We start from the raw sequence: 15,564 nt of genomic DNA on the forward strand, positions 1-15,564 counted from the left end.
TTCTTTCTATGATCAGCCAATCCGGAAGACGCTCCAAGACTTCAGGAAGGATCCAATACATCCCCTGACGTAGAATAAATGCTTGATGATATCTATAAAAATTTGGGAAATTTACCCCACCCACCACAATTGGTTTTTGCAAAGATACTAAAACTATTCTAGCAGTTTTACCCAGCTAAATAAATTTAGTGAGAATTCCATTCAATTTTTTGTAAAAGGACCCTTGAAAAAACCCCAGCAACATACTCATTTGGTAACAAACTATAGGCAAAATCATCATTTTTATAGTTTGGACTCTCCCCCACCAAGAAAGATGTAATGGGTTCCAATGCTCACACATTTCTTTGACTTTCAGCAATAAAGATTTTTCATTTACTGTCACTGTGTCTTCCAAAGTTTTTTGAATCATGATACCTAAGTATTTTATACCCTCTTCCTTCCAAAGGAATGGGAATGGATCAAATAGTCCTCTTACACAATGCACATTTAATGGAAGAACCTCCAATTTGCTCCAATTTATTTTGTACCCAGAACATTTTCCAAATCTATCAATCAATTCCAGTAAATGCGGAATGGTAGATTCAGGATTCTTCAAACAAAGCAAGAAATAATCTGCATAAGCAGAGATCTTATATTCCCAACCTGCATAAGGAATCCCCTGTATCTTCTTTGCCTGCTGTATAGTCAACAGCAAGGGTTCCAGAACAATATCAAAAAGCAATGGAGATAAGGACATCCTTGTCTAAGTCCTCTCCCCAGACAAAAACATTCAGAAAATGATTCATTAATATATAGCCTGGCAGAAGGGGAACTATACAAGGCTTGAATCATTTGAATAAATCCGGATCCTATACCAAACCAATTCATCGCTTGATCCATGAAAATTCATTCCACACGATCAAAGGCCATCTCTGCATCCAAAGAGACAGAGAAAGCTGGATCATTCATTTTTTTTTTTATAATAAACTTAGCATATGAAATGCCAATCTAGTATTATTTGAAGAATGTCTTTGAGCAACGAAACCAGTTTAGTACATACCGATCATATAAGGGACAGCCTTGGCTAATCTTAGAGCCAATAGCTTAGCCAGGAGTTTTCCATCCACGTTAATTAAAGAAATAGGCCTTTAATTTGAAACCAACGTGGGATCTCTATTTGGCTTCAGCAAAACAATAGTTAAAGATTCTGCCATAGTACCTGAAATACAACCTTTAGTTAGTTGAGATTGATATAAATTTAGAAGATGGGGTAAAAGTGTAATTTAAAATGATTTGAAAAACTCCACGGTGAATCCATCACTTCCCGGAGTGGATCCAGCTCTGAGGGATTTCAACGCTGCCTGGATTTCCTTCAGTGATATAGGCGCTTAAAGATTTCCTTTTATATGCTCAGGAATTTTTGGCCCTTGAATTAACTTTAAAAATTCTAATCCCTCAAATTCTTTATTTGAACAAAGCTCAGAAGAATACAAAGCTTTGTAATAATCTAAGGGCTCCTTTTACAAAGTTGTGTTAGGGTCTTAATGTGCGGAATAGCGTGCGCTAAAATGCCTTGCACGCTAGCTGCAGGCAGTAGTTTTTTGGCTAGCACGTGCTATAGCGCGCGTGTGCTAATCCGGTGCATGCGCTAAAAATGCTAGCACACCTTTGTAAAAGGAGCCCTAAGAATTGTTTTAAAATATTTCCAATTTGAGAATGTTTTACCTCTCTCATCTTTAATAGCCACAATCTTTACTTTTCTTTTTTTAGCTTTGAGATAATTAGCCAATAATCTTCCCGCTTTAATAGTTTCCATAATATAGAGCTTGTTGAGAAAACAAATCTTTCCTAGCCAATTGTGAGGAAAACTCATTATATTTAGGTTTCAAAAGAGCATGAGAGGTACATGGAGCAGATTTGCATGCATGCCACATCCATTATATGCAAATCTATGTCATGCATATTCATTAGGGCTAGCTTGAAAACCCGATTGGCCTGGTGGTCCCTCCAGGACTGGGTTAGGAACCACTTGTCTAGACCTAGTGATGTCAGTTGCTTACTAGGTTGTTTATCTAATAGAGGATCCATGACAGCATTGAAATCTCCGGCTACAATTAAATTAGATGTAGCCAATGACAGAATTATTTGTTGGAGTTTTTTAAAGAATTCGGCCTGATTTGAATTAGGAGCGTAAACATTAAAAAGTGTCAGGGCATCGTTACCTGAAGTCATATCCACATGAAGCCATCTCCCTATTGGATCAGCTTGTACATTACCAAATGCAGCAGAACATCTTTTATTGACCAGGATAGCCACGCCAGCTTTTTTTTGCCACCGCAGGAGCACAAAAACAGTATTTAACCCCCACCCCGACTAGCTTGGAGGCCTCAATGTGTGATAAGTGTGTTTCTTGTAAAAAAAACAAACATCTGCCTCCTGTTGCTTTAAAAAAATTGACAATTTTTTTTTCTTTTAATAGGATGGTTAAGCCCATTAACATTAAAGAATATAACTTTTAGGGCATTTTACTTGATTAAAACATATTGATAAATATACCTTTAAATTCCATTTAACTAGATACACATGTAATAATTTCATACACATCCATGACCCCAGTCTAAAAAAACCCATTTCTCACCCTTAAAATAATATGAAAACTTGGATGTAAGAATTGGATTAACAGCCTCCAAGTCCTCCCAAGTGTCCTAATACCCATTCCAACCCAACCTACATTTCATAATGATTACATCCCCTGACCTTCCCAAGTATAAATCATAGCATAAATAAGATTAACTAAATCAATTCTAGAGTATCATTTTATCTTAATTTTAGAACTTCCTGTTAATACATTAACTTAGTTCATTCCCATAATATCCCAGTAGAATAATAAAAGAACTATCATTTACCCATATTCCCCCACCCCAGCTATTAATACTCAATTAAGTTATAAATTCAATATATCATATATGCAATAAGTAAATTAAAGCTATGTAAATACCCCAAATCCGTTTTAAATTTATTTAAAACAAATAATGTATTCTAAGTAACCCTAAAAATATTAACCTTATTTCAATATTTGTGCAACATGAAACCCCCTTAAAATATAAATGAACACATGTCAAATCATTTAATTTATAAAATTCATTATAAATACTGCCTCCAGTTGATCACTTGAACAATCTAGAGTAATAAATAATAATTTTCTAATAACATCTTTATATCAATTATATCTATCTTTATGAATAAATAAAATCTAACATAGCGCAGTCATCAATAATATCTATCTTTATGAATAAATAAAATCTAACATAGCGCAGTCATCAATAATATCTATCTTTATGAATAAATAAAATCTAACATAGCGCAGTCATCAATAATATCTATCTTTATGAATAAATAAAATCTAACATAGCGCAGTCATCAATAATGTTTCCCCCTTGAAAATAGAATAAATAAACAGAAATCCTATCATTAAGTTAGAAAGTAAATTCAATAAACCTTTATCATTAAGCAACAATATATCTCCCAATGACCCACTTCCTTTAAAATATGAACACAATCATGTCAATTCATTCAACCCCTGAAAAACATAAAATAAAAAAATCAGTCAACTGCTTAGGCCCAGGAAAAAGTAGGGAACTTTCCAGGGGCTCCTTCCTTGACATAAGGACTGCCAGGGTCTCTTTCCATCTTAGGGAGATGGCATTTACGGGGGGCCCAAGCCACACTCTGAAGTACGTTGAGGGACTCGCAACGAGGTGCAAACAAGGACACACCTAGGCTCAGCTGCAGGTCTCTTGCACAACGAGACCCTATGTGCTTCTCCCCGGCACTAAAAGACTCTTAAGTGCACCAAAAGGACATGCAGATGTCCTGATTTCAGTGATGAATATCCGGGACCTCCATCCAGCTCCTGTTCTGCAGCTCGCATCACCCTTGCCTCCTGCGCTCTTCAAATACATTCTTTGACTAAAAGCAGAGCAGATTTTATAGGAGGATACGATTAAGTTTTCCATTTGTCCTCGTCGAGATCTGTCATCAGATCAGCGGTACGTACAGCCAATCCCAGCCCTCCACGTGTCTATTCTCATCACACCGTTTCATGCATGTGTAGCCGGTCAGGCCCCAGCCTGAAGAGAAGGAAGACCACCAAACCCCCCAAAACCCACTCCAGCCAAATGGAGAACCAGAGCTGATGAAAATCGCAACAGGGTCCTGGGAAGGCTCTAGCAATGACTTGGTAAGTTTGGGGTGTACTGGGTCAAGTGAGGTCATATATTCCAGACCAACTCTAGATGTTCCAAGCCTCATTCTGATGTTCTATTTCTTCACCCTTAACTATAAAGAATTTAATTCAAATCACATTCTAACGAAATATCCAAGGTTCCCCCCCCCCCTTTAAGGGCAAAAATTAAAACACAAAACTCAATGAATGTAAAAAACACAAATAGGAAATAGGAAACCACTCAACTTTTTCCTCAGATTCGAATTAATTCATTGTTCCTAAATGCTGATCAATATATTCCTGCAAAACTCCTGGCTCATCATAGTGTATGGTTTTGTTGTTATGGGTTACCCTCATAACAGCAGGATAAAATAATCCATATTTGGCTCCAAGTTATTTAAGTTGTTCTCTCTGTCCCAAAAAGTGCTTCCTCTTATTAGCAGTTACTTTTGAAAAATCGAGTAAAAATAAAAAAAGTTTTGATTGTTGCCATTTTATAGTTTTCATTTGCTTGGCCGCATTAAGGATTGCAAAAGCCTGTTAAAATCTGAGTAATTAAAAAATTACTGGTCTTGGCCCATCCTAAGCAGTCCCAGCTCTAGATGAAATATGGTCAGCTCTCTCTATTTCAAATGGCAACTGAAAGTTGAGGGAAAGCAACTTGGGTATATTTTCTTCCAGGAACTTAATTAAATTAGTGCCCGTTGTCTTTTCTGGCAATCCCAGTAGCTGAACATTGCACCTTCTGCTCCTATTATTCAAGTCTTCAATTTCTTTCTCCAATCTGTTAACAGTCTTGAGCATCACTTTACAGATCTTCAACTGCTCCTCAGATTCCAATACAGTACTTTCTTCTCCAACTGTTCAGATCGGGTGTTACAGATCTGCAACTGTAAGGACATATTAGTCATTTCCATCTTAACTGCCTTTAATTCAGTCCGATTTTCTTGTAACATATCCTTTATTAAACTAAGTTCTGCCATTAGCTGTTCAAAATGTTCACCGGCATCCTGAGGCAATGGAATCTTTGAAAGAGTAGTCGGATCATGTTTTGTTCTTTTTGCGGCAAATACCACTTCTAATTTTGTCTGTTTTCTAGAAGACATTCAATCAGCAAGAAATAAAAACGCGTTAACGAAAATTTGTTAGGTTTTAAATACTGAAAGTACACTATAAAGGGCACTTCATGTAGGAGCTCAGAGACTATCTTTTCCATTCTGTCCTGCAGCCACGCCACGCCCCCCTCATTGTTTATATCCATAATAATCATTGGATTTTAATAAAATTCCTGTTCTCAGGATTTCTATCTTTGATTTAAAACCTCATGCCACAAAGGGGGAGAGAGTCACGTAGCTGGACCACCTTTAATCCCGGCCAGGCCGGAAAGGAGCCAAACAATCTGCACTCAAACATAAATCAGGGATGTGAGCAGTTACGCAGGGTATGGCCCCTGAGCTCAAAAACACAAAAGCAGGCTGACTAGCTAGGTATCCCCAAGGGCTAATCCTGCCAGCAGCAGACTTCTGCAGTGCAAGTTTGCGTCTTCTCCCAAGCAGATATCTCAACAAGTGGGAATAGGGTGCAATGATTCTGTGATCAAACACACAGAAAAATATCCAAAAATAATAAAACCGCAGAGCAGAAATACTTCTGAGCAACTTGCTTGCAGAAAAAAAACTGAGGGCTCAGGAACAGCAACCTGGGAAGGAGATAGTGTTCAAAAGATGATTTGACAGCATTCTTCAAGTAACTTGTGGGTTCAGATGTAAAATCCTAGCATTTAAAATGTCTATACATAATCACAGTTTATGCACGTGTGTAAATCTGTTAGAAAATATTATAAACATAATTATACCTTGATTAAAAAGTATACAAATATAATAAACATTTTTGTACCATGAATTTATAGGTAAGTATAAAAATGTATTGTTTGGTAATTATCCAGTAAAAAGGTATCTTTAACAAACTTTCAAAAGTTATCATTTCTTCATCAGGTCAGTGGAGAAACAATGCAGTTACACTGTGTCTAATGTCACTGTTTCTCTAATGGCCTGATGGAGAGAACAACTCTCTAAAGCTTGCCAAAGATAACTTAATGTATCACCTATAACTAGGTTGTTGACCCTTATTTCCACATATCCAAGTGGACGAATATAGCGATTACAATTCTTTGGTTAATAAGGAATGAAAATTAGCCTCTAAATAAAAGTATATTATACAACAGCATCCTACCTTATTAAAAAAAAAAAATAGCATCCTATCTTATTTAAAAAACAAAACATCATTCATTGCAATGGCTCATTTACTCACTAATTGCATTGACAAAATCATTGAAGTGATTGTAAGTGAAGAGAGGCTCTGGCAGTTCTCTGAAGAACATCTTTAATGCCCCAGTAACTACATGTATATCTTCCCATTTACTATCATTCAAGTCCAGTTTTTCTTCTGAAATGAAAAGAAAACAATGGTGGCAAATAAAATATCATATTCCAGTAAATACTTCATTTTCATCTTACCTTTACTGCAGTACAAGAACACTAAAGGTCCTAGTCACATCCCTAAGTGTTAGGCTTTTAACAAGGAAAACTTGTGTTAATATAAATCCCATTTTTTTCTGAACAGGGAATAAAAATGAATATGCAATAAACTGGAGAGGGGGGTTAAAACTTCAATAACATCATTATGTGGTGGTCAAAAATCAAAATAATTTACACAGGTAAAACACAGGTTTACCCTTGAAAACTAAAAAAATTTAGACCAAAACTGCTTCATTGTATATAAACCATAATTTCAAGGTATTTTGGAAGACTACTCAGATTTAAATGGAAGTTCTTTTCTCTTTTTGAACAGTCACTCTGATTGCACAAATGCAGTGACTGAGAACCCTATCCTAAGATACATTGTTAGGAGTATTATCCAAAAGACCAAGTACAAAGCTTAGGAATATTCCTTGATGGCAACCTATCGCTTTCCAATCATATAACTCTGGGGGTATCCTCATCTTTCTACTACCTGTGACAACTCTGAAAAATAAGGATCTACTTCTCAGAATCTGACTTCACCCAGCTACTCTATGCCTTAGTACTCTCCTACATGGATTATTGCAATGCGCTACTCAACGGTCTAAAAGCAAATACGGTAATGTACATCGTCTCCAATGTGTACAAAACGCAGTAATCAAACTTCTAAAAAACCTCTGTGCCCTTGACTCTAAATTCGGCTTACTGGCTACCTATGGCCAAACACTATGTCTTCAAGTCCTGATGCTAGTGTTCGAATCCTTGCACATGGCACCGGACTACGTAACAGCCAAACTTTCTCCGTATATGCCAAACAGGTCCCTCTTCTCACAGGATGAAATTTGCTTTGAAATACCCCCTAGCCGTGTCCTACAACTGGAAACTGCCAAATAATGTGCCTACCCCCACTTCATACTGAGTCACTGGAATTGACTACTCCCGTAGATCAGATCCCTTGAAGGTCTCCTCAATTTTAGGAAAGCAATTAAAACATACCTTTTCACCTAATTCCACTGACCTAGGGATTACAAATAAATGTATATAGGTACTAGATCCCGGGTATGTGTCACATTAGGGTAAAAACTTGAATTGAAATTCTTTCATAGTAACTATGGAAACAACCTACAAACTATATATTATGAGGTACATAATCAAAATGAAAATAGGTCTAAAAACCTGCCTAAATTGGCACTTGGATGACCTAAAAGACAGGTCGTCCAAGTGCCGATAATCGCAACAGGTTTTAGACGTATCTAGAGGCATCTTAGGCATGCCAATGGTACATCAATGGTGCCAGTGATTGGTGTCGTGATATGCTCAGACTGGACCTGCACCAGAAGAGTCTGGGTCTACACCGGAAGAAGCTGTGTTGGAATCAACATTTGGAAATGCTCACCGAGCTCTTCCCTAAGCAAGGCATTAATTTCTTTGCTTAAGGGTTAGCACTGGTACGGGGGGTGTAGGTTTTTTCGCTGGTACCGAAGGCACGGTGCAGTGATGAGGAAGCAGATGTAGAGGTACTCACCGAGATCAGGACCGTGCACTTACAGGACTTCTTAAAGGTCGGCATGACTTGACTCAATGCAGCTTTGACCTGTGTCCCGGAAAGGGGAAGGCTTCTTAGCTGGTTTACCCAAAGAGATGGCATACTGCGATACCAGAGTCAACGTCGGTGGTTCTGCCAGTGTCAAAGTTTTCAGTGTCGTCTTAGTCAGTGCGGTTGGTGACGATGTTGGCTCCCCTTCCACGGCATCACTGAAAAGCTGTCACTGATTAAGACGATTTTTTCATGTTCTTTTCTGTAAAGAGCAGTGTGTGCAAGTTTCAGGATGGTGCTCGTGCCCCAATCACTGGAGACACCAACGGTGAGGGTCAGTCATAGAAATAGCCCGAGCACAGCAACGCCTCAGCCAAATTGAATGTGATGGCTGAGGTGGAGGAACAGGCCCTGCCCAACGGCGAAAAAAGGAAAACAAAGTTTTGTTTTTGTTTTTTACTATTTTTAATTAACTAAAAAAAAGAAAAGAAAAAAGCCAAAGTCATAAAACACGAGAGCGGGAAGGCAGAAAAAATTTCAACGACCGTTGAAACGTGACTTCTTAAGAACATAAGAAATGCCGCTGCTGGGTCAGACCAGTGGTCCATCATGCCCAGCAGTCCGCTCACATGGTGGCCCTTTTGGTCAAAGACCAGCGCCCTAACTGAAACTAGCCCTACCAGCATATGTCCTTGTTGAGTAGGAACTTGTCTAACTTTGTCTTGAATCCCTGGAGGATGTTTTCCCCTATGACTGCCTCCGGGAGAGCGTTCCAGTTTTCCACCATTCTCTGGGTGAAGAAGAACTTTAAAGAGTGCCCTCTCGTTCTCCCTACCTTGGAGAGGGTGAATAATCTGTCATTTTTTACTAAGTCTATCCCCTTCAGTATCTTGAATGTTTCGATCATGTCTCCTCTCAATCTCCTATGTTTGAGGGAGAAGAGGCCCAGTTTCTTTAATCTTTCGCTGTACGGCAGCTCCTCCAACCCCTTAGTCGCTCTTCTCTGGACCTTCTTCATGTACGGCGACCAGTACTGTACGCAGTACTCCAGGTGAGGGCACACCATGGCCTGGTACAACGGCATGATAACCTTCTCCGATCTGTTCATGATCCCCTTCTTTATCATTCCTAGCATTCTGTTCACCCTTATCGCCGCCGCTACACATTGCGTAGACGGCTTCATCGACTTGTTGATCTGAACTCCCAAGTCTCTTTCCTGGGAGGTCTCTCCAAGTACCGCCCCGGACATCCTGTACACGTGCTTGAGATTTTTGTTACCAACATGCATCACTTTAAACTTATCCACTTTGAACCTCATCTGCCATGTCGATGCCCATTCCACGAGCCTAATTATGTCACGTTGTAGATCTTCGCAATCCCCCTTCGTCTTCATTACTCTGAATAACTTTGTGTTGTCCGCAAATTTAATCACCTCGCTCATCGTACCTATGTCCAGATCGTTTATACAGATGTTGAAGAGTACGGGTCCAAGTACCGAGCCCTGCGGCACCCCACTGGCGATGCTCTTCCAGTCCAAGTATTGCCCATTTACCCCCACTCTGTTGCCTATGCTCCAGCCAGTTTTTAATCCACGTGAGTATTTCTCCCTCGATTCCATGGCTCGCAATTTTCCGAAGTAGTCGTTCATGTGGAACCTTGTCGAACGTCTTCTGAAAGTCCAGATATACAATGTCGACTGGGTCACCCTTGTCTATCTGCCTGTTTATTCCCTCGAAGAAGTGCAGCAAGTTTGTCAAACACGATCTGCCTTTGCTGAAACTGTGCTGGCTGGTCCTCATCAGACCGTGTCCGTCAAGGTGTTCAATGATGCAGTCCTTTATCAGTACCTCTACCATCTTTCCCGGTACCGAGGTCAGACTCACCGGTCTGTAGTTCCCCGGGGTCTCCCCTCGAACCTTTTTTGAAGATCGGTGTAACATTCGCCACCTTCCAGTCCTCCGGAATCTTTCCTGTTTTGATTGACAGATTGGCTATTAGTTGAAGCAGTTCAGCTATGGTCCCTTTCAGTTCCTTGATGACTCTTGGATGGATGCAATCCAGTCCCAGGGATTTATCGCTCTTAAGTCTATCGATCTGCCTGTATACCTCTTCTAGACCGACCGTAAACCCTGTCAGTTTCCCGTTTTTGCTTCTAGCATATAGCCTGATGGGTTCCGGTATGCTGTGTATATCCTCTTTGGTAAATACAGATGAAAAAAATGTGTTCAGTCTATTGGTGATTGCTTTGTCCTCCTTTAGCGCTCCCTTTATTCTTTGGCTATACAATGGTCCCACACTGCTTCCTTCGCGGGTCGTTTCCCTTTAATATAGCAAAAGAACAGCTTGAAGTTTTTTGCCTCCTTGGCTATTTTTTCCTCGTAGTCTCTTTTTGTCACTTTTACCACCTTATGGCACCTGCATTAATGTTGTTTGTGCTTATTACAGTTTTTATCCGTTTTTTATCTTTTCCATTCCTTAAACGAGGTTTTTTTTGTCTTTGATCGCTTCCTTAACCTCTACAGTGAGCCACACCGGTTCTTTATTCTTTTTCCTCTTTGATCCCTTGTTGATACATGGTATATATAGATTTTGCGCCTCAGTGACCGTATCCTTAAAAAGAGACCAAGCTTGCTCCAGCGTCTTTATAGTGTTTATCCTCCTCATAATTTTCTTACCCACCATGTGTCTCATCCCTTCGTAATTTTCTTTTCGAAAGTTTAGGGCTGTGGCCGTCGTTCTGGACCGAAGTTTCGTCCCTATTTCCAGGTTGAAGCGTATCATATTGTGATCGCTTTTTCCCAGCATCCCTTCTACTTCTACATCCTGTGCCAGTCCTCACAGCTCCGCAAAACTAAGAAACTGCACGCCTACATCGAGCGCGAAGGCACTCATGCATGCGCGGTGTGGGCTATTGTGAAGTTTCTCAAATCTTAAAGTGGCAATGCACTTTTAAAGTGTCCGTACCGGGGCTCTGTCAGTGATTGATGTCACCCATGTGTTAGCATATGCTGTCTGCTTGTCCTGGGATAAAGTACTGATTGAGGTTGAAACGGAATCAAGAGGGCAAAGAAGCTGGATATCATCTGTATAGATGAAGAAAGCGAAGTCAAGAGACTTAAGGAGAGCTAGCGGGACAAGAAAGACATTAAAAAGGATAGGACTGACCCTTGAGGTACCCCTAATATTAAAGGCTGTGGCAGTAAGACGTTGTCTGAGTGGTGGACAATGAAGAGTGAAACCAATGAAGTGTCAGGCTGGAAATGTTAAGGTCCTTTAGACGGAGGAGAGTGGTGTCAGATCACACCATGGCTGACATGTCAAGGAAGAATAGCATCACATCTCTACCTCCATGGATTTTCAAAAGCCATTAGACAAAGTACCTCATGAATTACTCCTGAGGAAATTATAAAGGCCTGAGATAAGAGACAGTATCCTATTGTGGATTAAGAACTGGTTAAAAAGATTTAAAAAAAAAAATAGAGTTAAATGGTCAATGCTGGGATCACTGTTTAAAAGATTTATAAATAAATGGTACCACTGATTACAAATCTTTCTTATGCATATTTATTATAGATATCCAGACAACCAGATTTGCTAAGGGATACTGCAGAACTGACAAAGAAAACTGGTTTAGACAAATATGCCAATCATGTGTATAAATATTTCTATTGAACATACATACCATGATTAACTGCAAATCTTAGCTTCTGTATCACTGCAAGGTTGCCACTTACTCTGTATAAACCATCAACTTCTAACCCTATAAAGAGATGGCAAACATTTCATATTTCAGGTTCAACTTTTTCCTCTCTTACAATTGATAATACTAAACTTTCTTCATATTGCTATTGCTAATTTTTAAATGGAGGGGCTAAAACAGACTTAAATGAATTATAAAGGCAATAAAAGCTTGCAACACATCATCCATTAAGAACACCTCCTTTGCTTTTACAAACTTCTGATTTATTTTAGCAACTGCCTTTGCAGTGTTTCAATGTCCTAGAGCAGGGGTGTCAAACTCAATCACATAAGGGGCTGAAATCTAACACATAGGCTAAGTTGCGGGCCAAATTTTTTATTAAGATACTTAGTCTTAGTAGAAGTATGGATCTTTCCTCACCCTGAGACACCATTCCAGCAATTCACCTGGTTATTTTCACCTCATAGACGTTACCATACTTAATCCCAACTTTATTCAAATAGTCATTCTAGGCATAGGCAGCGCAAAGCTTTTGTTTGGGGGAGCCCAAAAGCTCCGCCCAAGACCCTGCCCAAGCTATGCCCCAGAACCCGTCCCATAATAGTACTAATTTTTCCATTCATTTTTCATATACACACACACACACAATATAATCTTATTAAAAACATGTGGAGGGGCATAATCAAAAACAACATCTAAGTCCCCTTTTGGCCTAAGGCCCTAGGCACACAAAGTAAGCAGCAGGGTTAGGGTTTTTTTTTGAGAATGGCCTACCTCTACATTCAGCAGTTTAATCGCCCAGACCACCACTACGTGTATGCTTACAACACATTCCTGACCAAAAAATCGTCCAAGTCCCAAACACCCAAAACAAGACCTTTTAGGTGAAGGAGGGGCCAGTCCTTCAACTAAAAGCATGATTCTCTAACTGGCATCTGTCATAAACAACGCTGGTTAGAGAATCTTAGTACCTTCCCGTTCCCCCTTGCAATGATCGCAGCAGGAGAGATGCCCAGTCTCTCCTGCTGCTACCCGCTGCGACCCCCATGACACATCACGGCAGGAGATATGCCCGATCTCTCCTGCTGGAAACCCCCCATCATCGCACTCTTCACTGGCAGGAGGGATGCCCAGTCCCTCCTGCTGGACACTCCCCCACCTCCCTGCCGGACCCCCCAGCCTACCTCCTGGACCTGCAGTCAAAGCATTCGGCAGATATGCTAAAATTTTTCCTGCAGCTTATATTTCAAACAAATACTGTTTGCTACTTTTTGTACTATCTGTAGTTTTTATATGTTGTTACCTTCTGGTATTAGTATTGATTATAATTTACCAGTGTGCGCTGCACATAAAACTGCAAGGTATTGCAGAATATAAGAATGACTAATTTAATGTAACATAATAAGAATGTCAGCAAGTGATCAATTGTTTGATTAATGGAGACCAATTGAGAATCCATTTCTCTTACCAATGTACATTGTAACCTTGGATAAGTCACCATCTCTCAGCTGCCTTGTAAGGGATGTCATGCAGCCATTATATAGTCAACAGAAGAAAGATCTTGTGCAACTATGTCAAAAGGGAACACCCTGAACAGTGGGAAATAACCCCCCACCCTCCTGACCTTCCAGAGTTAACAGTCCAGTTTCAGGTATCCATTTAAACTGCAAGCTACCTGCAATAAGGACTCATTGAATTTGTTTGAAATTTGTTGTGCAATACCCTGGTACAGAGCGAGAAATGCCAAAATTGCCACCACCACAGAAACTGGGACTGCTCCTTGGTATTCCAAGCCAGCTCAAGGCTATTACCAAATTCATTTTCAACCAATGGCGAATTTCAGTGCCATCTACAGGTCCACCATGACTATTTCCATTCACGTTCATTCCAATCAGCACAGATTCATACAATTTGTTTTGCATACCATATTCTTCAACGTATTGAATACACAATTTAACAAATTTTGGCACAGATGTGTTCTCTCTTTGGCACAGGCTGGTTAAACTTGAACCAAACACTTGATCTGAAATAACAAAATAGTATTTGTTAGAGGACAATATTTGTATAAGGCATTCATCTTACATTAAGAGCTAAGCTATGTAAAAAATAAACTGTTAGGGCAATTGTAACTCGAGTCACAAATAAAAGTGGGATGGTAAATACATTTCCATGCAGTTTGCTGCATTGCAACTAACTATATCCATCTCTTTTACAGGCATATTGCATTCTTGAAAACAGTGCTTAAATTTAAACCTAAAAACCTAAAGTACATTTTCTAACAGCTATGATTTCATGTCCATAAAAAAATACTGCAATTCAAAGTATTTATACCTATTGCTGTTTACTGACTGGAGTAGAAGTACAGCATATAATGATGCAGTTTGCAGCAGAACAGTTCCTGGATATGTGACGTCAATAGTCTTGTCAGTCTTCATTAGCTGTGCATTCCAATTCACTCTTACCACTTTTGTTTTACACGTGCTGAGCCGATATAAACACCACTACAATTTTTTTCTACTGTATTGTCTAACATATGCAAAACACTTGCAAACCAAGTTACTTGCAATCCAAGGCTTTACTGTTTATTAATTCAGTGACTAGTCTTAGGCTTTGACTTTTTGAAGCATTTTGAGTTGTTTAGTATCAGTTGGGATGTTTAACTTGATATTGAGAATGGTGTTTGTTTCAATATCGCATTTTTAGTGACCCCTCCTGATGAAAAGTGTGAAACTCGAGTTAGCGTTTTGCACTTTAAGCATTAATACATGAGCACGAGCACTTTTGATGTGGCTGCCTTTCCAGCAGAGTTGTCCACCCCGGAACTTAAGATAAGTTGCTTTTACATCATTTTCTAAGCATTAAGTTCCAGAAGAAAGAGGCGGTAAGGGACAGTAAAGGCTATGATGGTCCCTAAGTCAACCACAGTTTGGTAACATACTGAACAGTAAGGTTGATGGGTCTGAGCACTATACCTTTATAGTATATTATCTATATAATCTGTGATTTATTTGGATATTCTGATATTTTTATCACAGAAGTTAATATTAACTCCCTAGAGCAGGGGTGTCAAACTCAAATTACATAAAGGGCCAAAATCTAAAACACAGGCTAAGTTGTGGGATGGATTTTTAATTAAGATACTTACCCCCTCCTTTGCTGACGCACAGCGTGGGCCCCAGCGCCGGTGGCAGCTCCGCCGCTCACAGGACTTCTGTGAGTTTTGGATCAATCGCCACCACCGGCACCGAAACTCACGCTGCGCGCCAGCAAAGGAGGGGGTTAGTCTTAGTAGAAATATAGGGATACAACCTCTCCAATCCCACGCTGGCTACAAAATAAATAAAAAAAGACTTTTCCTCTCTTTTAGGTCCTAGTTCACACTTGCTGTCTAACACCAGCTTTGGCAGGACACACATTTCAAATTTGACATATTGTAATCACAAAATAGAAAAGAAAATTATTTTTTCTACCTTTTGTTGTCTGGTCATTTTAAATCTCAGTTTCTCTTTCTGATTTTGTCTATCTTCTAATTCTCTTTCCAGTGTCTGCAGTCTATTTTTTTTCTCCTCTTCTCTCTTGCTCCAGTCCCTGTTTCCAACATATT

At 39.5% G+C, this 15,564-nt stretch overlaps 1 protein-coding gene across 6 annotated transcripts in view; it reads right to left on the bottom strand.

The window, feature by feature from the left end:
- ARHGAP12 (Rho GTPase activating protein 12) overlaps positions 1 to 15,564 on the bottom strand; it is a 240,938-nt gene that overhangs the window by 21,143 nt on the left and 204,231 nt on the right. For all 6 annotated transcript variants that reach the window (XM_033931485.1, XM_033931488.1, XM_033931487.1 and 3 more), the window contains 3 exons: positions 13,885 to 13,983; positions 11,943 to 12,020; positions 6,515 to 6,649 (listed from right to left, as the gene is read on the bottom strand). In XM_033931485.1, coding sequence (XP_033787376.1) covers positions 6,515 to 6,649; positions 11,943 to 12,020; positions 13,885 to 13,983 — 312 coding nt within the window. The remainder of the gene's footprint in view (positions 1 to 6,514; positions 6,650 to 11,942; positions 12,021 to 13,884; positions 13,984 to 15,564) is intronic.

The sequence above is a fragment of the Geotrypetes seraphini genome, chromosome 2 (assembly GCF_902459505.1).
Source record: "Geotrypetes seraphini chromosome 2, aGeoSer1.1, whole genome shotgun sequence".
Lineage (NCBI taxonomy): Eukaryota > Metazoa > Chordata > Amphibia > Gymnophiona > Dermophiidae > Geotrypetes > Geotrypetes seraphini.